The sequence below is a fragment of the Poecilia mexicana genome, unplaced genomic scaffold, assembly GCF_051168715.1.
Source record: "Poecilia mexicana isolate PSO_F unplaced genomic scaffold, ASM5116871v1 scaffold_6, whole genome shotgun sequence".
NCBI classification, from domain to species: Eukaryota; Metazoa; Chordata; class Actinopteri; order Cyprinodontiformes; family Poeciliidae; genus Poecilia; species Poecilia mexicana.
Genome location: NW_028263375.1, coordinates 25,508,954 through 25,528,953, shown reverse-complemented (window position 1 = coordinate 25,528,953; position 20,000 = coordinate 25,508,954). Strand labels below are relative to the sequence as shown.

Sequence of the window (20,000 nt, the reverse complement as noted above, 5' to 3'; positions counted from 1 at the left end):
CAGTTTTCTTCTTTCCATACTTGCTCAGACTTGAAAGAGATGATAAAGGAAGTACAGACGTTCTATCCTAGAAAGCTTTAGCAATTCTTATTTTGGCCTCCACTTGTGTTCTTCCAGGTCATTTTGCGCAGTTGGGTCAGAAAACTGACCTGTAGCCTGGCCACCGCACCTCACATCATCATTCTCTCCAATAAACCTGTACATTACATCACTCAGCTCCCGCTGGCACCTCCTCCAGATAGAGTGCTCAAAGTTGTGCATGGCTGACCGGAGCCACTCTGCAAACGCATCTCGTTCCTTGCTGTCACCTTCTGGTCGGAGCTGATTGAGAAGTTGGTGCTGCTGTAGGACCAAGGAGTGTTCATCAAGCTGATTATTACCTACATCCACCGGTAGAGCTGGACGCACAGAAGCTGGCCGTTTGGTGGAGTTGCTCGTCAGGGGGATCATGGGATGGGGCTTAACTGACCCGCCGCAGGAAGAAGACGGACTGGCATTACAAGAAGAGGCAGTGTGAGTAGTGTGGAGTGACGTTTATGCCCAGCTTCCTTTTTTTCTGAAATGAGCGCAGAAAACTGCACGTTAGAACAACATAAAAAATTGTTTTTATCATGTTGGGTTAGGCTAGAGAAGGTTGGGGAATGTTAATCATTTAGTTTTTAGGACAATATTAGCTTAAAAGCTAATATTAGCTTAAATGGTAATGTCATGGAGACTCATTAACACGCTGAATAACATTAACTTAACCCATTCAATAAGATGATTTTAGTTCTTACGTCAAAATTAGCTAAAAACTAATATTAGCTTAAATGCTAATTTCATGACGACGTATGGTAACACGCTGAATAGCCTTAATGTAAGACACTCAGTAAACTAATCTTAGTTCTTACATCAAAATGAACTAAAAACTAATGTTAGCTTAAATGCTATAATTTTCATGTTGCCTTAACCTAGCATGTTGGGTAGCATAAATTAACAATTCATTTAGTAAGTCAACTTTGGTTTTAGAGTTAAAATAAGCTAAAAAGCTAACAATAGCTTAAAGGCTATTTGTAAAGGAAAATATGTATTTAAATATAAGTACATATGAATGAAAGAAAAAGACAAAAAACAGATTTGCGTAGCTAGCTTGTATGGGCTTCAAAGTGTGATTCCTGCCAAAAGTGGTTAATGCTAAGCAATGGAACTGACGATCTATAAACAGTTTCTAATGGTAAAAATAAAACTGGACTTTTCTAAAAAGTTCTTTGTCTTTTCATTATGGAGTTGTGTGTTGATAGTGGGGGGGTTAAAATGATCTATTTTAGAAAACACCTGGCTGTAACAACAAAATGTGGAAACATTAACGGGTGTAAATATTTTCTGGTGGCACAATGTCCAACAATGTCTGGTTGCACTGACCCCTCTCCTCTTCAGGACCGGAAGAATGTGTGGTGTGAGGAACTCGAAGCGTTTCAGTATCCAGGAGTCCCGCTCGGTTAGCCCGGGGGTCTGCTCCTCCTCACAAAGCTTCTTCAGGTGGCCGAACTGAGTGCGCAGACTGGTGTACCATGTCTGTAGAATGAGGACGTCCTGGTCCATCTGTGCAGCCTTCTCACGCCACAGAGCCTTCTTCCTGTTGGTGTCTTTGTAGTTTTTCAGCTTGCGGTTATAGAGGACGGGGTTGCACTCCAGCCACTCCACCATGGACACTTCTTCATTCTCTGTCAACATGGCCATCACCTTCTCCTTCTTCTTCGTGGACTCCTCCTGTTAGGTGTCAGGAACGGGGTGCTCTCCGGGACCTGCTCCCTCCTGCTCCTGGCAGCCCTCGGCAGGGGCATCTTCTAGTTTTATCAGCAGCATGATAGGTCCAGAATCAGATTAGGGGCTTTTTTTTTTGGTGCAGAACCACGACCATACACTTCCACTCTTCTTTCTTGCCTTACTGTGTGAAGAGGCACTGCTTCTTTCTATCACGTGACGGGAGCGTGGGGCGGTCTCATTGGTTGTAGGGAGAGCGTAGCAGGGACCCCGCCATGAGCGTCGCATCACCTTATTGAGCGCGCTCAGCGTGGTGTGATGGTCAAGAAAACAGATGGAGTGGCCAAAACCTGCTCCGGTTTCTTCAGTGAAACGCTACAGCCATGCTTTATGAGTCTGAGTTCACATTCAACAGGGAAAGGTCTCCCTGTATAGTGGATATTGAAATCAGGCTACATACCGTTCTGTTGTGCTCAAGACCAAGCTGCAATATGGTATTCGCTTTTCAAAATAAAATCTACATCATTTACACAAACAGTGGAGAGAAAACTATTCTTGTACTCTAGATATGGCCACTATTTACATCAAATAATTGTTTTTCTAAATTTGGGTCGTTGTTCTTATTTAGTGTTTTATGCACTAATTAGATTTTAAAAAACAGAATAATGAGATAAAGGTAAAAATTAAGACAAAATATGGAAATTTAATTTCAGATTAACATTTATTTAAATCACAGCGTAACATCAGGAGTCAGAATCTGAATGTAAATAAAACTTGCTGACTCCATCAAACTCCAAACAATCCCTTTTAAAACCCAAGCAAAATTCTTGACCTTGCCAAGTGAAATATCTTTATGTGACTTAGCTTAGCTTCTCTGCACAGGTATAGAAAATGTAAAACATTGGTCTAATCTGTTTTGACCGGACAAAAGGCCTTCACAGGCTGGTATCATTCCAGCTACGGCCAGATGCCATAAAACGGATAATGTGAGTAGAGTACAACCAAGTAAGTTGTGAATTTATGGGCATTTGTGTATAACCAAAGCCTAGTAATGCTTCACAAAAGAAACAGAGCTAAAACATATTGATACTTGTTGTAGCTGAGATTGCTGAGTATTCAGTGAAATAAGAAGCTACTACAGAAACAATTGAAAGTCAAGGAGCTAACAGAGAGGAATTAAAACGGTCTACATTGCATAGTAAGAGTAAGAATTAATCTACTTTCCCTTTCTCAGGCCAGTGGGCCACTAGCAGTATTAGGAGGCACACAGTTGTCATAGAAGATCTGGAAGGAGCCGCTGACATATGTTACCCTCTTCAGGAAGTCCTCCAGCTGCTGAACCGTCATCTCTTGAACCTTGTTGTTTTCCCTGTCGTTGAGCCCATAAGCAGCAAACGCAGGGAACTTTGAGCGCTCCAAGTAGGGAGCGTTGTGATCAAACTCAGTGCAGCAGTAGGCCGACCAGAGGTAGGTAGGGATGCCCAGGCGGTTGATGTTGTGACGGCGAATGGTGTGGCCTGAGGTGGTGATCCCCGTGACCACATAGGCAGTTCCACGGCAGTAGTTGTTCAGCCTCTTGCGCATGGTGTGTTCATGCATTTTCCAAGGACCGATGTTGAACTCTCGGACCCTGGGAACCACGTTGGTCAGAGTGTAGGTGGCCGCTTTATCCTCTGGGTCGGCCTGATGCTCGTCTGGATTCAGCTGGCCTCGTTCGAAGATCACAGTGTCGGAGTAGTCATCGAGCACAGCCTGGGAATCCTCAAAGCTCTTGTGAATATTTGCAGAAGGGAACGGCTCCATCTCTCTGGATCCAGACACCAAAGAAAGCTGTGAGGACAAACAGTGTCAGAGTAACAAAACAAATCTATTTAATTCAAATTCATCTTTGGTCAACAGCCACTCTTACCTGTGGCTCGTACATCCAGGGTACATCAACCTTTTTGGAACCGTCCGAGCGCTTGAACGTGTACGCAGAGTAAACAGGGATGTGGCTAAAGGAGTCATAGAGGGTGAAGAACCGCGGCTTGCCTGCATAGTACTGGCAAATCTTTTTCAACGGTTGCTCCTCAAGCCCTCGTGGTATAGTCCCCATGTACAAGAACTGCTTACACTCCGGTGAGATGTTGTTCTGGACCTCTGCTCCTGCCATTACAACGATGAGAAAATACAAGAGTTTCCCTTCGGTTCTGTAGATGGACATGATGAAACCTACAGAATGTAGTCTCTGGACTGCATTTAATCTCTTTTAGTTGCTCTCTCACTCCTCAGCTTACTCCATACCTCATACCATTTCAGGTATGCAAATCCTTATCTTATTTCCTTTGCACACACCCAAAAACCCTCTCGCTGTTTTAACTGCCACTTCCGCAGCACAGTTAGGTCTAAAAAGCATCTTCTTTTTTGTATTCATTAAAGCAACTCTTTAAAAGAGTAGAGGTAGATAGTCAGTCCAGAGGAAAATGTTTTAAACTCTTCCTATACGTTGTTTATCTTAATATGTCTGGTGAGGATTATATGACATATAATTACAGTGTATATCCATCCTCTCATACATCCTTAGTCTCTACATATTTCTCCTTGCAGATTTGCCAGGAGCTGCTGCCTATATCCAGTGGTCATTGGGTATAACCTGGACAGGTTGCCAGTCCATCACAGGACAAACAACCATGCACACACTCACATCTAAGGGCAACTTAGCGAGACCAGTTAGCCTAGCGGTCATGTTTTTGAACTGTGGGAGGAAACTGGAGTACCTGGAGAGAACCCATCCTCATGGTCCGTATCACATAGGGCTGCTGCACATATAAAACACTGTGAAAGATGGAGATATGTATTATTTATTAGCACAATTGTTTGTTATTGAATTAGTAAAAAAAAAAACAGTGCTTCACAATATCTATTAGTGAACATCTTCCTTCAGTATTTGGAAGTATAAAACGAAGACACAAACATTATCCCTTTGTATTCCTAAAAGATAACATCATAGCAATTACCAAATGCTACTGGTTATTAAAACTTGAAACTATGATGTGCTTCTCTTGGTTTTTAGCTGCTGGATTTTCAGATTTTCAGTTAGAAATACAATAACATTGCCCCTTAAGTTGATGACAGGGGAAGCCTGAGCTTGAAGATAGAATGTAATGAGTACAAGCATAAACTTTTTATTTTCACATCAGTTTGCTTCTCATTAAGCCAATGGGGAACACCAAGAAACATATTCCTCAACATGTTTCTCAGTGTTTGCATGGATAAAATGTAAAGAAATACATCAATATAATCTTGTGTCTGAACAGATAGCATAACAACAATTGGCGAAACGCGCTGGTTTTCCAGCTTGACACCATGATGTGCTCTAGAAAGTTACGTTTTCTAACCGTAATAAATTTATGGCTCTCATGACTCCTGCAGGAGTCTTGTTTCACATCCTTTAACTCCCTGCGCAGTTTTCTTCCCTAGGAAATGCTTGTGTTGACTCTTCCTCCACCTCCTTCTTTTGTAACTAAAAGCTGTGTGTTTTTTTCATGCAGGAGAAAAGAGTGGGGAACGTTTCTCAGAAACATCTGTTCCCATAACAAAAGGCCGATGGCAGCACGGCCTCTGTGGAAACAAACTCTTCCTGTTTACCACCCAAAGTTCTTCACCTTTTATGATGTAACTCCATATTGACCTAGCCGTGCCCTCTTACCCATTAAAAAGTCCAGTTGCAGATGCCTAGTTTGAGACTAAACCTCTAGTGAAAACAGAAGTTACAACAACAATAACATACTTTTAGATTCTGTTTACAGTCGCCTCTAAGGGTCAGGCCAGTTGGTATGCCTACTTTCAACTATACAAAAGATCATTAGCTATGTAATTGTTACATTTTATGTCTTGTGTTAGCTATAAAAAATGAATTAATGTTGTTTCTTCAATGCTTAATATCCCGGCGAAACACATATTTGAATGTGAACTATTTATTACTGATCTTACATCAATATTTATTTGAGTTTTCCTTCTGTGTAGCTTAAATGGTCTCTTCATACCAGCCATACTAGGATATTTGCCTGTACTTTCAGATTGTAATATCACTCCCCGTATGAAAATGAGTAAAAACACTTTTGGAGAGTAAAGCAGATCATGTGCAAATAAAAGAAATTTCAACTGAAGGATTTCAGTTTTCCTTCTTTAACAAGAAAACATTGTTTTCCCAAGGCTAAGATTCCTAATATATCCTCAGTGAAGTCATTATCGTTCCAACATTAAATATTCTAGCTAATGAATTATATTTTGTCTTCTCAACTGCAGCTGTTCAGTACACACATTTTTCTTGCCACCCTTGCTCTTAGAGAAGCATCTGTTATCATTTTATGGCGGGTAGACTGTGGCGAGTCGATCTAGACAGTATTTGAAGATGATCAGCACTGAATTCAAACCGTAAATTCAATTGCTTCGGTGTTTCCAAAAATCCTTTCATTTGTCATGTTGGAATTAATTGTTAACGGGTCTTTCCCGTGTGTCCACCAGCTTCAGGTCAGTGGTTTTCTGTCGATCAGTTGTGATCGGACTCTGAATGTCTGTAGAGTTATTTTCTCGTTGTTGTTGCATTTCGTTACGGTGTTCCTCGTCTGTTTAAACGAGTGTCACACTGAGGATGACGGGTGTTTGCAGATATTTCTGTCCTGTGGATGCATTCCAATGCGTTTGTGTCTCCGTGTTGAAGACGGGCCGTGTGAGAGCCAGGAGACGCCGTTTATTTGCCTGTTGTGGCTGGGCTGTGTTTGATGGAGGAACGGGGGGCTGTTTCATGCCTTACAGGAGCTGTGCGTGTTTATTTTAGGGAGGGGATGGATGTTTATAGGTCTTGTACCTCTCCTGGGGTGGTCTGCTTCGAGAATGTAAAAAAGAAAAAAGGAGGGCTTTGTCTGTGTATTTTTCCCCATTCCTGTCAATGGAGGATGCAGTGATACATATTCAGCCCTCTCTCTCCATTTGGCAAGCTGCAGCAGCAGACATCCACAGTTTCATGACCAGATAGAGAGACAGACGACTGAGTTAGGAGATTTTGGTTTCCCTCTACAATGGTAGTCATATTTTTAGTATCAACACAAGGATATTACCCAAACTTATTAAGGTAAGAGAGTTTTAGAATTAATACCGAGTTTAAGATTTTAGTATTTCTTTCTCAAGTTGAAATATTGAAACGTTGAAATATTCACTCCTGTTTTTCTCGATATGATAGGAGAAGGAAAAGGAAAGATGGTTTTTAAAATCTTTTTCGACAAATAAAAACCGTAATCTTTGATCTAAGCTGTTCTACTGTAGCTCTGACTGAATGTTAAGGGTCCTGCTGGGAGGTAACCATCCCAGTCATTTCACTCACAGGTCTATTTCTGTGTTGCCATGTGCTTTGCATCATCCACCTTTTCACTGACTCTGACTAACTCATCTGTTCCTACTCAAGAAAAGTATTCCCACAGGATGCTGGTGCCACCACTATGTTTCACTGTGGGGATGCTGTGTTTAGTACAACTTTTTCCACCTAAGACAAAGACTCTTAAATTTGGCTTCATCCAACAAGAGCAACTTCTTTTACATATTTCCTATGGTTTTTGGCAAACTGTAGATGGCACTTGGGATATTGGTTTGTATAGGTCAGATCAGTGCAGGTAAAGTTCTCCATAGATTTATTCCTGACCTGTCTGGTGTGTTTAGGACTTAGTGATGCTATTTGTTATCAAATATTCTCTATCTTTTAATCTGTTTGTCTAAAACAAACAGGTTAAAATCTCCACAAATGGACTTGTCCAATTAGGTGACTTTTGAAGTCAGTGGGTTGTACAAGGTTTTATTTAGAGGCATCAGAGCAAAGGGAAAAAAAACAAACAAAAAAACTAAAGACCACATAGTCCTGATTGTATCTGACAACAACATGATACATTGCAGTTTGTGGTTGTAAAATGACAAAACTTCCTAAAGGCACTGTCTGCAGTTGTAAGTCACAGAATAAGAAGGTATTCAAATCTGTAAAACTTCACTGTTTTCTCTGAATTTTCAGACAATACAAGTCAACACCCAGAGGACAGAACGGGAAACAGGACACGCGTCCAGGCTCTCAATCTCAACAGCCTTCATTTAACAGAGTCGAAGTAAATCATGATGGCTGGATTTGTTTAATAGAAAGATGTCAGACTTCCCCACCTCCTCTACTCCCACTCCCGCTCCAGATCACTGCGACTATGGCGACTGGTATCCCTCCTTCTCCATCATCCCGTCTATCTATGTTCTGGCCTTCTTGGTGGGTTGCCTTGGTAACAGCTTGGTGCTCTGGGTGTACCTGCGTCAACCTGACGGGATCAGGATAGGAGACAAACCACAGTGTTGCTGCTGTTTCAGAGCTGATCGCCAGCATGCGCCTTCTTCTTGTGAAAGCGAACCATCAGGACAGAGCCCCAGAGCTTCCTCTCATTCCTTCACCTCTTCCTCGTGCCCTCCCTCCATCCCTCTGCCCTCTTGCTCCCTCACAGATTCTCTGATAGCCAGTTTGGCATTAGCTGACCTTTGCTTCCTTGTAACTCTCCCTCTTTGGGCTACCTACACGGCAATGGGCTACCACTGGCCTTTTGGGCAACCCCTTTGCCAGATCAGCAGCTTCCTCACCGCTCTCAACATGTATGCCAGCGTATTCAGTCTGAGCATGCTCAGTGTGGAGCGGTACTGGATCCTGACGGGACGCCGGCACTCCGGCCACCAGCCCTCACCGAGGTGTCCCAACAGGACGCTGTGGATACTCGTAGCGGTGTGGGTGGTAGCGGCGGTCCTGGCTCTTCCTGGCTTGCTGCTGCGTTCCGTTGGGGAAGTGGAACTTGACCCCACGTCTGAAGATGACCCTGGATCTGTCGTCCTTTCCTGCCAGATGAATTACTCCATGCTGGTTGGGGCAGAGCTTGAAGAGGCTGAAAAAGACAGGGCAGAGGTATGGTGGGCTGCCGTGTTGAGCTTAAAGTCAACCCTAATTGGCTTCCTGCTACCTCTTGTCATCCTGCTCGTCTGCTACTGCTCATTGGCTCAGCTGCTCAGCAGGCACTTTGGACATGGCCCCCGTCCCGACCGCATGCGCCAGCGCAGACTCCTCAGGGTTATTGTCACTTTAGTGATGGCCTTCTTCCTCTGCTGGATGCCACTCAACGTCAACAAGACTGTCTTCATCCTGCTGGAGTTGGGCGTCGTCCCGTACTCATGTTCTCTAGACCAGGCTCTGCTGGCCGCTCATCCGTACGCCACCTGTTTGGCTTACCTCAACTCCTGCCTGAATCCTCTGCTCTACGCCGCCTGTGACCCGGCATTCAGGGAACGGTGCAGAGCAACTCTGCTCGTGTGGTGCGGGATATGCAGAAGAGAAGCAGAGGGAGACGGGAGGAAAGAAGAACAAGAGAAACAGCAGAGGAGCTCGACCTTTCCAGCAAGGACACAACAGGAAATAGAGGGAAGGACAGAAGATGAAGAGGAAGAGGACAGGTTATGAGAAGGAAAAGGAATAATAAACTCTTCATATTCAGTTCAAAAGCAGAATAAATTTGAATCTAAAAAAATAAAAGAGAATCTGAATATTTGTTGGACATTGTTAGGTCTAGAAAATTCCCAGCTGCCTGAGCATTTGCTCTGTCCAGCTTGTGTGAGACTTTTACAGTTAACATCCAGAAATGGGAATGTTCAACAGTATTTTCCCACAGGGTACAATGGAGATGTTTCCCATAGGAAAATGCACATGCTTCCTAAATTATTTGAGGCAGAAATAATCTGGGGTCAGATAAAAGCTTCTCATGATATGTGATATGTGATACATTCAGAATGTACTTTGGTTTGTGTTGCACTACTGTTTTAGACGTTTCACTGTTTATTTTTCTTTATGACAACAATAAATAATAAAAGGCCACATCATATTGAAATTTCCTCTGTTGATTTTTTATATGCGACATAAACAACAACATTAATAATAATGAACCTTTTTTTGACCTGATTATGACCTTTCAAATACAAAATCATTACAAAAAATTTCAAAATGATACAATTAAGAAGAAAGAAACACTTCAAAAGAGATACCAGTAAAAAGTTGTAAAAATACACTAAAATAATTCAATTAAAAAATAAACTTTGATTTAAACACTCCAAATGGAGAAATTTGTTGTGTACATCTTTGTCCAAAAGAAGGCAAAAACTTCAGTTGTTGTATAACAGTTGTTGATTTTGCATAGCAGTCTCTTCATGAAATTGGTATACAACAGCAGTGTCTTCAGTCAGAGGTGTCTTCCAGACTTTCTGTAATATATTACAGAGTAATATAGGATCTCCTGCAGCAGTCATTATAATGACATTGTAATGTCATTATAATGACTGCTGCAGGAGATCCTTCCTGCCCAGCCATCAGGATTTACAACAACTCTATGAAGAATGACTCATATCAGTTACAAAAACATTCTGCCTCCCTCTGGATTAATAAAGTACTTTTGTATTTGAAAATAATTTGAAATAGAAGTAGAAAAACGCTACAATGACGAGATGTCGGTCAGCCCTTGGAGAAATACCGGACTCCGTCCAGTAGAAGGCGCTCATTCCCCGGTAGAATGTTAACTTCGCACTTGGTGCAGCTCAGATGAACTTTCTGTTTACATGCTTCTTCCTTAATAAGTGTCTTCAGAGATAAATTCATACTGGATACAGTTCAGACTGTTTTACATAAAGGTTTGAAGGAATCCATATGAATTCTTTATTCAAGCTGTAAAATATAATCTAAACTACCGAGGAGCTTTTGTTGTGATATTTACTCTCTACACGTTCCGGAGTATTGACAATGGGGACAGCTCTGATTTATGATGAGGAGATGACCAAATACAAACTGCTCTGGGTTGAGTGAGTATCAAAATCATGTTCACATCATGTGAATCGGATTTGTTGGCTTCTTTAGCCTGGAGGTCACTATGTCGGATACGTTTATATGTTGTTATTCCTACAGTAGTCACAGTTAACTTCACTTACCAGACTGCTGTTCACTGTCACTTTCCATCAACTGCTTGCTAGCGCTTTTACGACATTTTTAATATTATTTATGAATTTTTTCAAATGTTACCACATATATTACTGTTATTCAACTCTACAAATGAGCTGTTTCTAAATTAAAAATTTCAAGCTGTCTTTAGGAGTAGGAACGGATAACACCTACCCATAAATTAAAAAGGTTTGTTTTAGAAAATATGCTTTTAATATTCCTGTTTTGCTATCATCAAACCTGCTTTTCATATTTAAGCAATTTTACAGAATAGTAATCCAAATATAATAAATGTTCAAATGAGCGTATCAAAATTTCAAAGTGTAAATTTAAATAAAACTGCCACCGTTTTAGTTTAAGAAAAAAAAAATTGCATTAGAAATGCAAAACATAAACTTAATTGATTTTATTTGAAACAACACACCAAAAATTATCCAGTCCTGCTGCAGAAATAATGTAATCCATCAATGTTAAATAAATATTTCTACTTATTATAATATTATCTATATTTTGTATTTAATATTGTGTTATTGATTTAGGTAGAAATATAACACAAACACCCAGTTAAACTCAGTTATTTGTAAGTGTTGGTCTTACTCTTCAAAATACCCTATTTTGCCACTCTTGTCTTTATGGATTATACACATAGAGTTTTTATTACGCCATATTACAATAATGACTTAATATTAGCTGTTTGATTAAAATACTTCCAAAAAGACAAATTAAACTTTTGCTTAGAGGAAAAACTTTAAAACTTTTCCACCACATTTATAGAAACCTCTTGCTGAAAACTTCTGGTGGATTACCTACTTTTATATTGGTAACTGTGACTGGTAACATGATGCTTACGGCTATATTACTTTGTTTTTGTTTCTACAGCCCGGCATGTAAGATCGAGGTCCCCGAGCGGCTCTCGGTCAGTTACGAGGCCCTGGTCAGGACGGGTCTGTCTGACCGCTGTGTCTCTGTGCCGCCTCGTGAGGCCTCAGATGCGGAGATCCTGCTCGTCCACAGGTCGGTTCTGGCCCCTTTAACACTGGGTCCTTTAGCAGATATTTGACTCAGGGCCCCCCATCTCCTACTAGCACAACCAATCAAAACATCGTTTTAAATGTTCTCGGTTTGATTGTTTGCACATCCAATGCCTCTGACTTTCAAGATTTACTAGTTACAGGCATTCATGTGTGGAATAATTGTTGCGAGGAGTTAAAGCTGTGTTTTTCACTTTTTAAATAAAAACTAAATGTCTAAATATCTTTTGTTAAATAAATACAATTAGGTTTTATTATGGTAGTTTTTTTATGAGTTTGTCTACAGACTCATACAGAATTCTTTAGAGATATGTTTTAGAAAAATACAAAGGAAATATTCTGCTGTTTTGGTTTCGATAACGCCGTATGTATAAAAAAGCTTATGCTTCTAGTTCAGTCTGTACTTTGTGTTCTTGTCTTTGATAGGAATGTTCAATATTACAATTTCTGCTTCTATATTACTTTTATCTTGTTTTTTTTCATTCTTCTTCTGTTGTTTTGCTTTGTATTGTTTTTTTTTTTCTTTTTGAAAAAAAAAGAGAGTTAAAAAATGACAGAAGTAAATAATAATAACACTTTTGTAACTATAGCATATAAACATACAGCAGTAGTCAATATAATAATGAAATATCTCAGCTATTTTAAAGAATTTCAAATGGGGTTCATTCTTTATAAATGTAACGTCAAATTTACATGTGCGCTTGGGGGCCCCCTGCTGGTCTGAATTTGTTCCTGCATTGATTTTCCTCTGGAACCGTTACGGTTCAGTGAATTTATTCACCTCCTCGTTAATGTGAAATAAACAAACATTCTCATCATGCTGCTGTCTACAGTGAGGAATATCTGGAGGGTGTGAAAAAGACTCCGCACATGACTTTGGAGGACTTGAAGGAGTTCACCCTTCAATACGGGGACGTTTACTTCCACCCAGTTAGTCTCCTATTCAGTGTTTGACAGTTGTCCCTCTTTCACTCTCTGGTTGTGTTCCTCACTTTTTACCTCCTATTGTTTACTGCTGTAGAATATCTATCACTGCGCCAAGCTGGCTGCAGGCTCTGCTCTGCAACTGGTGGACAGTGTCATGACAGGGAAGGTCAGGAACGGCATGGCTCTGGTTAGGTAAGGGTCGAAATGTGTAAATTATGCTTTGCATTGTTTATTTCATGTCCCTGCTTTGTTGCAGTGAGGCTTTTAACATTAACCATAACATATAGGAGGAGAAAAACAGAGTATAAACAGTAAATTTTAGCTCACACTACGACTAATAAGAAATGTACGTGTTTCGTGTTGCTGTTTCTAGACCGCCGGGACACCACAGCATGCGCAGTGCTGCCAGTGGTTTCTGTGTGTTCAACAACGTGGCCATAGCAGCGCGCTACGCTAAGCAAAAACATGGAGCCGAAAGGTATTTTGAGCCTTTCTTTAAATCTTTCTCGCCATTTGGTTTACTTTGCTGACTTCTTCTGGAATCACATTCACTTAAAGCAGCTTAAATGTTTCTTCTTCAGGGTGCTAATAGTAGACTGGGACATACATCACGGTCAAGGGGTGCAGTATTGCTTTGAAGATGATCCGAGGTGGGGCCCGTTTGTCAAATGTCAACCTGTAAAAGTCTCAGAGGATGCAACAGGTTTTCTGGTGTTTTATTTATTGAGGGTTTCATGGTGTTCTGCAGTGTTCTGTACTTTTCTTGGCACCGCTACGAGCGTCAGAAATTCTGGCCCAATCTTAGGGAGTCGGACTACGATAGCGTCGGCAAAGGAAGCGGAGCCGGCTTCAACGTAAATGTGCCTTGGAACGAGGTGAGCAGGTAGAAAATTGGACTGGTGCATTGATTTTGTCGGTATTAATACCGATTGGTTGGTTAAGGCGTGAGATCACACTCACTATCCTACTGTCACAAATGTAACCATGTTGCATTGCCAAAGGCCTGCTCACTTATAAGCCCTGAAATGTTTATTGTGTTTGCACTGATTGAGGATGAATAGTGGTACAGTCAGAATCTACTTACCGTTTTTGTTACTTTTACAAATTTATAATGATATTTATAATTTGGATTTTGGATAAATATAAGTAAGGGATAAATATTCGCTCACCAGAGTCATCATTATGATATTTCAGGTGGGGATGGAAAACAGCGACTATCTGTCGGTCTTCTGCCATGTCCTCCTGCCAGTAGCTTATGAGGTGAGACATTTTTAGGACACATTTATTTAAGACTGAAGGGTAACCATGACTTGTTGCTCTTTTGATTCTTCCTCGCAGTTTTGCCCAGACTTGGTTTTGGTGTGCGCAGGCTTTGACTCGGCTATCGGCGACCCAGAGGTACCAAAAAAAAAAAACAACAGAAATTCTTCCAGTTCAAAGCAAACTTATTTTCACATTGCATGCATGCATTCTCTCTTACAGTTCTATCTTATGCCTTTGAATTGGCATCAAAAACATCCAAATTACTTGTTTTGTTGGATTTTTTTTCCAGGGAGAGATGTGTGCCACTCCGGACATCTTCGCCCACTTAACTCACCTTCTAATGAACCTAGCTGGAGGAAAACTGTGTGCTGTACTGGAGGTATGATTAACAAGACCTAGGAGTCGTATTTAACTGACTTTGAAAGTATTTTACGTATTTTCATACTTTTCTTTTAGGGAGGATACAACTTGACTTCTCTTGCACAATCCGTGTGTCAGACTGTTCAAACTTTGCTTGGCGATCCGCTGCCTCAGCTCGCAAACCTCAGGAGTCCCTGCGAAAGGTCGGTCAAACGTAACCTGAGCGCTGCAGAAAGTCGTGTAACATTTTCCTTCTACCTGGCAATTACACTGTTACTTTGTCCTGATCTTTCTCATGAAATGAAAACAAGCGTCAAGTTTGTGGATGTAACTTGACAGAGAAATAGATACCTAAGCTGTGCGAATCTTGAAATCGGTGGCTTTGTTGCTGTTTTTCAGTGCGCTCGAGTCTCTTCAGTGTGTCCGATCGGTTCAGAGGCGGTACTGGTCCATCCTCAAGCATGCAGGTAAAACAGCCACGCAGCAGTTGTTCAGATTTACTTTGTTATTCCAGCATGACACATATGCCTTTTTATTCATTAAGAAAAGTGCAATAATGTTGTCCTATACATGTTACAAGTGCAGACTACCCTACTTTTTTGTATATTACAATCGTTTTCTTACAACTCCTGCCATAAGCTGATGGAAATAGAGAGAACCTTCATCTTATTTAAGATGTAGAAATGTTAATTTTAGTTCCTTATTTCAATACTTCTTGTCTCGTGCGGTTTCTCATTTCTCCAGCCGATTCAGCTACGACGGACGTCAGCAACAAACGCATCAAACTGGCAAAAGCAGAGGAAGAAAAAGCAGAGACGGCGGAGGACGAAAGAAGCCAGGAGGAAAAAGTTTGGCCTGAGCCTGCAGAGCGTTTGCGCCCTCCCGTTTGTTCTGCGTCGGTGCTTCCTGACGACGCGGCTTGTCCGGACGGATTAAAACGCCTCGTCTCCTCCAAAGATCTCGGACCGCTTTTAGTCAGCAGAATAAGGTGAGAGGCACCCAGAGTCGCACGCCTCATTTTTACGAGCGTTTTCACGCTGTTCGCTAACTGAACCGTTTCCTTGGAGGAACCGTTCCATGGAAGATGCGGGTGACGCGGATGGTGTAGCCACCTTCTCGAGACTTTACACCCTGATTGAGAAAATGAGAACAAACGAGGTAAAAATCAAGACATTGTTTGGGTTCCTTCTCCCTCTACTGGCTTGTTGTGTGTTGAGTTTATCTGAACGGTTCTCAGATCGGCAACGGCGTAGCGCTGGTCCCCGATGTTGCCGCAGCCGTGGAGTGTGTTGTCCAGGATCTCGGCTCTGACCTTGTCAGCCGGTACGGAAGTCAAATCTTACGCAGACTGTGTTGTATGTTTTGACAAAAACCACACAGAAATATTCCTGCTGAGCTTCACTTTTAAAGTAACCGATCAACATTTAGGGGAATACCCAGTTTGGTTTCTCAAAAATAAATGACTAATAAATGCTTTCAGACCAGCCTGAATTGTTTCCACTCGTCTTCCTTCAGGGTTTTAGTTGTTTGTGTCGGCAAAGAGGAGCTGAATTATGCCACAGCTGATGGGTAATAGTGATTTAAGCCGTATTGCACTTTTTATAAAAGTTTTATGGAAAGGATTTTCAGCAAGAATCACAATTTTATTACGAAAAAATCTCTGTTTTAAGGAAAATGCTTGTTGTACAAATCAGCGGTGAAGACAAAGAGGAACAGAAAGGCAAATATTATATTCCAGTGTGTTTAAAGAAGGTGAGACACTTTAAAAAACACAGATACACACAATACTGAATGCATCTCACAAACATGATGTGTAGTTTTCTTGTCCTCTCAGGGTTGCGGTGACACAGTAGGATTCATCCAGGCAGTCTTTGGCCTCCTCCTACTTCTGGGATACGAGTACGACCCCGGTCTTGTCCTTTTGGTTCGCATGCCAGGAAGCGGAGTGGGCGACTGTATGTGGCAGCAACTAATTGGCCTGCTGAAGGGCTTTGCAAAGGGACACACTCTGGTTCTGATGCAGGTGAGACGACCGGAGCAAGTTTGAAGTCGAAGTCTTCATAAACTTTATTTTTCTTTGGGCTTCAGACGAATGATGGGGCATGTATGGGCCCTACTGCCTCCGCCCTCCTTGGGCACCCTGCGCCTCCTCTGCAGGAGCTTCTGACTCCGCTCCCAGATGATGGAGGTGCTTTGGAGAGAATGAGAGAGAGGCTGCAAGCTGACTGGAAAATGCTGCAAACAACAGGTGAATGGATTTGCTGCAACCCTTCAGTATTGAGCATCAACCCCAAACTCTCAAAACTCAAAATTACATGATGTATACTAACAAAAACTTGCATGTATGTGTGTCTTAAGTATCTTCAGGCAATGGAGAGACTGCCAAAAGCTGAAGCTGTTCTGCTGCAATTTGTCTTTGTGGAGCTGATGGACGATTTGACATATGACATTCGGCAGCTAGTAAACCCCACACTGTTCATTTTTATATCCAAAGTGCTGTTTTATAATCTAAATTAAGTTTCAGTCAATGATTTTCATACATTCTTAAATGTATTTGTAATAGTCAGTATTATGCTGAACTAGTGAAACGTTGGTCTGGTAGCTGCTTTTTTTATGAGATGCTAGGCGGCTAACGACGTTGTACCTCTTGTGGCGTCTAAACGTCATTTCCGGGGCTCTTCTTGGATTCCACGTTCACCAGTTTATTACATTCCGACAAGTCAAAACCCAACAAGTCCAAAGAACACGACAACAGTATTTACCCGGACTCCGCCACCACGGTAACCTGAACGCTCTTCTGGTTTTAACACATCCCTATTACGTGTCGCCCCGTGGCTCATTTGAGCCCACAGCCCCCTCTAGTGACCAAAGAGGGATATTACACGTACTTGACGCCTATAACTGCTCTGTGATAAAAATACTAAAACAAAAAAAGGGTGACATGTTTTTTTTGTGATTTTTCATATGTTGAAGCAATTCATCAGATGTAAACCAAAAGTTGGGCACCTATTTATAATTAAAACAGACCATATTAATGATGTGTTTATGTGTGGTTTGGAAATTATAGATGTTTTGCTCTGGAGTGTGCTGCCACTATGAGAGAAAATAATATTTGAGAGAAGTGAAAATTGTTTATAAAGTAGTTAGATGACAATCCTCAACCTTAGGGGGTGCTTTATTTCTTTTTAATTCTCACTTTCCACTTAATTTAGTTATTTAATACAGTATCTGTCAAACCATTCTTTATCTTATTGAGTAGCTCTCTCTTTTCCTTCTGTTTTTCCTCTTTGTCTTCTTCTGAATTCTGCTTTTTTATTATCATTACTGTCATTTTGTGTTCCACACTTGAACATGTCTTTATGTGTGTGCAAAATATTAGTATTTCAACAAAATACATTCCAGTGCCGATGAATGTCACGTTGGTTTGGGCTGTTTTATGCATTTAAACTTCAACTGATACAACTACAACAGCAACTTCAGAAGCAATTTTGCTCAAGTTTTATCTTTAATGTAGTTTTTCTTTTGTTTGTTTTAAATCCATGTTTGGTCATAATCAATTATACAACCTCAAATATTCTCATGAACCTCAAATAATGTTTGGTTTAATGTCCTTTAGCAAGTTGCAGGTCACATCCAAGAACAGGTTTCTGGCTCTTCTTAGTTGGTTTGATAATTAATTTAAAGAGGTTGATTTTATGACTGTCCAATGTAATCCACATTTCCACCAAACCTGAGGTATATATATATTTTTTTCTGTTTTAACAGCCTGTTATGTTCAGGTTTCCATCATCTAATTCTTCATTTAAGATGAAGTTTTAAAAGTGTTGTAGAAGTTTCAACTTTTGATCCAACAAGTGGCTCATTACTGGAGTCTTCAATAATACAGAGTTCCAGGGGGACATCTAGTGGTCGAAAAATGAAGTGCAACTCATGTATTATAGTTTTATATAAATATAACTTTGCGGCCTGAGTATCAGAGTTGGGTAGTAACTACTAGTTACATTTACTTGAGCCACTTTATGGAAAAATAACTTTAGGACTAATTTTACTACACTTTTCAATTTTACGCTACTGTTTCTTGAGAATGTTTCTGGATGCTTTACCCACTTTGAGCTACTTCACTGAATGAAGAAAAAGCTTTCCTTAACCACAAGTCTTATTAAAGCTTCATAAGTTTTATATTGAAAGAAACTGATTAGGAAATGTTTTTCTTTTGCCTGATTTTGTTATTTTGTAATTGTTACTTATGTAAATTACTTTCACTTTGGTCTTTAACATACCAAAATTTCCACTTCATATTTTGGTCTGATTATGTAATTTTTAAATATTGGATGATTGGTGTTTTGGTCACTTGCTCAATACTTGAGTAGCCTTTTTACTGAATACTAATTTACTCTTACTTTAGTAATTTCTTGGACTTGAGTAAAATCATGTTGAAGTAGGATTATTTTTGGGAACTCTGCCTACCCCTGAGTGTTTCAAACATCACTAAAGTGCTTAAAATGTCAGCATTGACCTGATGAAACCATGCCTCGTCAGAGTGGTTCATACATTTCCGTTCATACCTTGAACTGTCCTATCACCACTGAGCAAGGTAGTCCCACAGCATGATGCTGTCACCACCACACTTACCAACTGGGATAAATTTGAAAGCTCCCTTTCAGATCCTCCAGTCTCTTTTTTTTGTCATGGTGGTGCAAACAGCTGAGTCTTTGTCTGCTCTGACCATCAAACATTCTCTAACACAGTTGTCTTAATTGTCAGTGTGGCAAATGTCACAAATTTCTAGGTCTTAATCTCGGTTCATGTTGATGTTGCACACTAGATTTACCAGTGTAGATGATGAAACTGACGTTCCCAGCATCTCCCAGTTCCAATTTTCATTCGTCTGATGGTAACAGTCTGGATTAGATGGATGAAACTTGGACACGGTTGGATGTTCCAACAGGAAAAATGATCTCAAACACACAAACTGTTTCTTGTAATGGATAAAACAGACTAACATGAAGCTGCAGGACTGATCCAGACCACAAGCCTGTCATAAAAATTTGTGCTTGAAAGCAGTATGTTTTCCAGGAAACCAATTTAAATGTGCTTTAGTATTTCTGATTGAAAGAATGGTCGTAAATGCAGACATTTTTTAGGCTGTAAGCTTGTTGGAAGCTGCAAAAAGCCTGTGGTAGATAAAAGTACAGCACGCGAAAGGGACTTTTAACCAAACCTTGGTGGGGTGAGTATATTTGAGACGATATGGAGCAGAAACAAAACACAAAAGATTTTCAAAAATTTTGCTTCAAAACCTTGTCTTTAAAATTCACTGAAGCTGGAGTTCACTCAAAAAAGGACCCTGCCTTTTTCCAGGTTTTTTCAAACGGTTTTATTTTTGTTTTTATGATTTTAGAGTACAAAACTGTAGTGAATCTGCTTCAACTGAAGTTGGGTCTAAACTGTAGGTTGCACAAATTATAGGAAAACACACACTTCTAAAAATGGCGTCCGAGTTTGAGAGAGCGGTGTCAAATGGGGCACCATTAAAATGGCCCCATTCTAAACGGCACATAACCATTTTAATGCTTTTGTGCCGTTTAGATACTTACATTAGGCAATCTAGAACTGTTAGAAGGGATTGTCCTATAGACTCTTTAAAGTGC

At 40.6% G+C, this 20,000-nt stretch overlaps 4 protein-coding genes across 4 annotated transcripts; 2 read left to right on the top strand and 2 right to left on the bottom strand.

Moving 5' to 3' along the window:
* Positions 1–212: 212 nt before the first annotated feature.
* Positions 213–1,863, bottom strand: LOC148158723 (uncharacterized; the record flags this gene model as incomplete). The annotated part of the gene is given in 4 exon segments (XM_088006742.1): positions 213–404; positions 406–531; positions 533–556; positions 1,402–1,863. Coding segments are annotated over 4 exon segments (804 nt in total), but the record flags the coding sequence as incomplete, so codon positions are not given.
* On the top strand, positions 423–9,671 carry aplnr2 (apelin receptor 2). The gene is made up of 2 exons (XM_014976602.2): positions 423–513; positions 7,781–9,671. The coding sequence occupies exon 2, from the start codon at positions 7,907–7,909 to the stop codon at positions 9,245–9,247; it is 1,341 nt and encodes a 446-aa protein (XP_014832088.2). The 5' UTR covers positions 423–513; positions 7,781–7,906; the 3' UTR covers positions 9,248–9,671.
* Positions 2,446–3,979, bottom strand: LOC106910052 (endonuclease domain-containing 1 protein-like). Its single transcript, XM_014976199.2, has 2 exons — positions 3,653–3,979; positions 2,446–3,573 (listed from the first exon to the last, which is right to left on the bottom strand). Exons 1-2 carry the CDS (start codon positions 3,944–3,946, stop codon positions 2,974–2,976), a joined length of 894 nt encoding a protein of 297 aa, XP_014831685.2. The 5' UTR covers positions 3,947–3,979; the 3' UTR covers positions 2,446–2,973.
* A 671-nt stretch (positions 9,672–10,342) lies between the features above and the next one.
* hdac10 (histone deacetylase 10) lies at positions 10,343–17,766 on the top strand. The gene is made up of 20 exons (XM_014976193.2): positions 10,343–10,632; positions 11,648–11,782; positions 12,633–12,729; positions 12,821–12,918; positions 13,100–13,204; positions 13,308–13,376; positions 13,475–13,601; positions 13,921–13,986; positions 14,065–14,124; positions 14,279–14,368; positions 14,446–14,552; positions 14,749–14,816; positions 15,094–15,337; positions 15,417–15,507; positions 15,587–15,672; positions 15,865–15,918; positions 16,020–16,101; positions 16,184–16,372; positions 16,438–16,597; positions 16,708–17,766. Exons 1-20 carry the CDS (start codon positions 10,574–10,576, stop codon positions 16,740–16,742), a joined length of 2,022 nt encoding a protein of 673 aa, XP_014831679.2. The 5' UTR covers positions 10,343–10,573; the 3' UTR covers positions 16,743–17,766.
* The last annotated feature ends 2,234 nt before the right edge of the window (positions 17,767–20,000 follow it).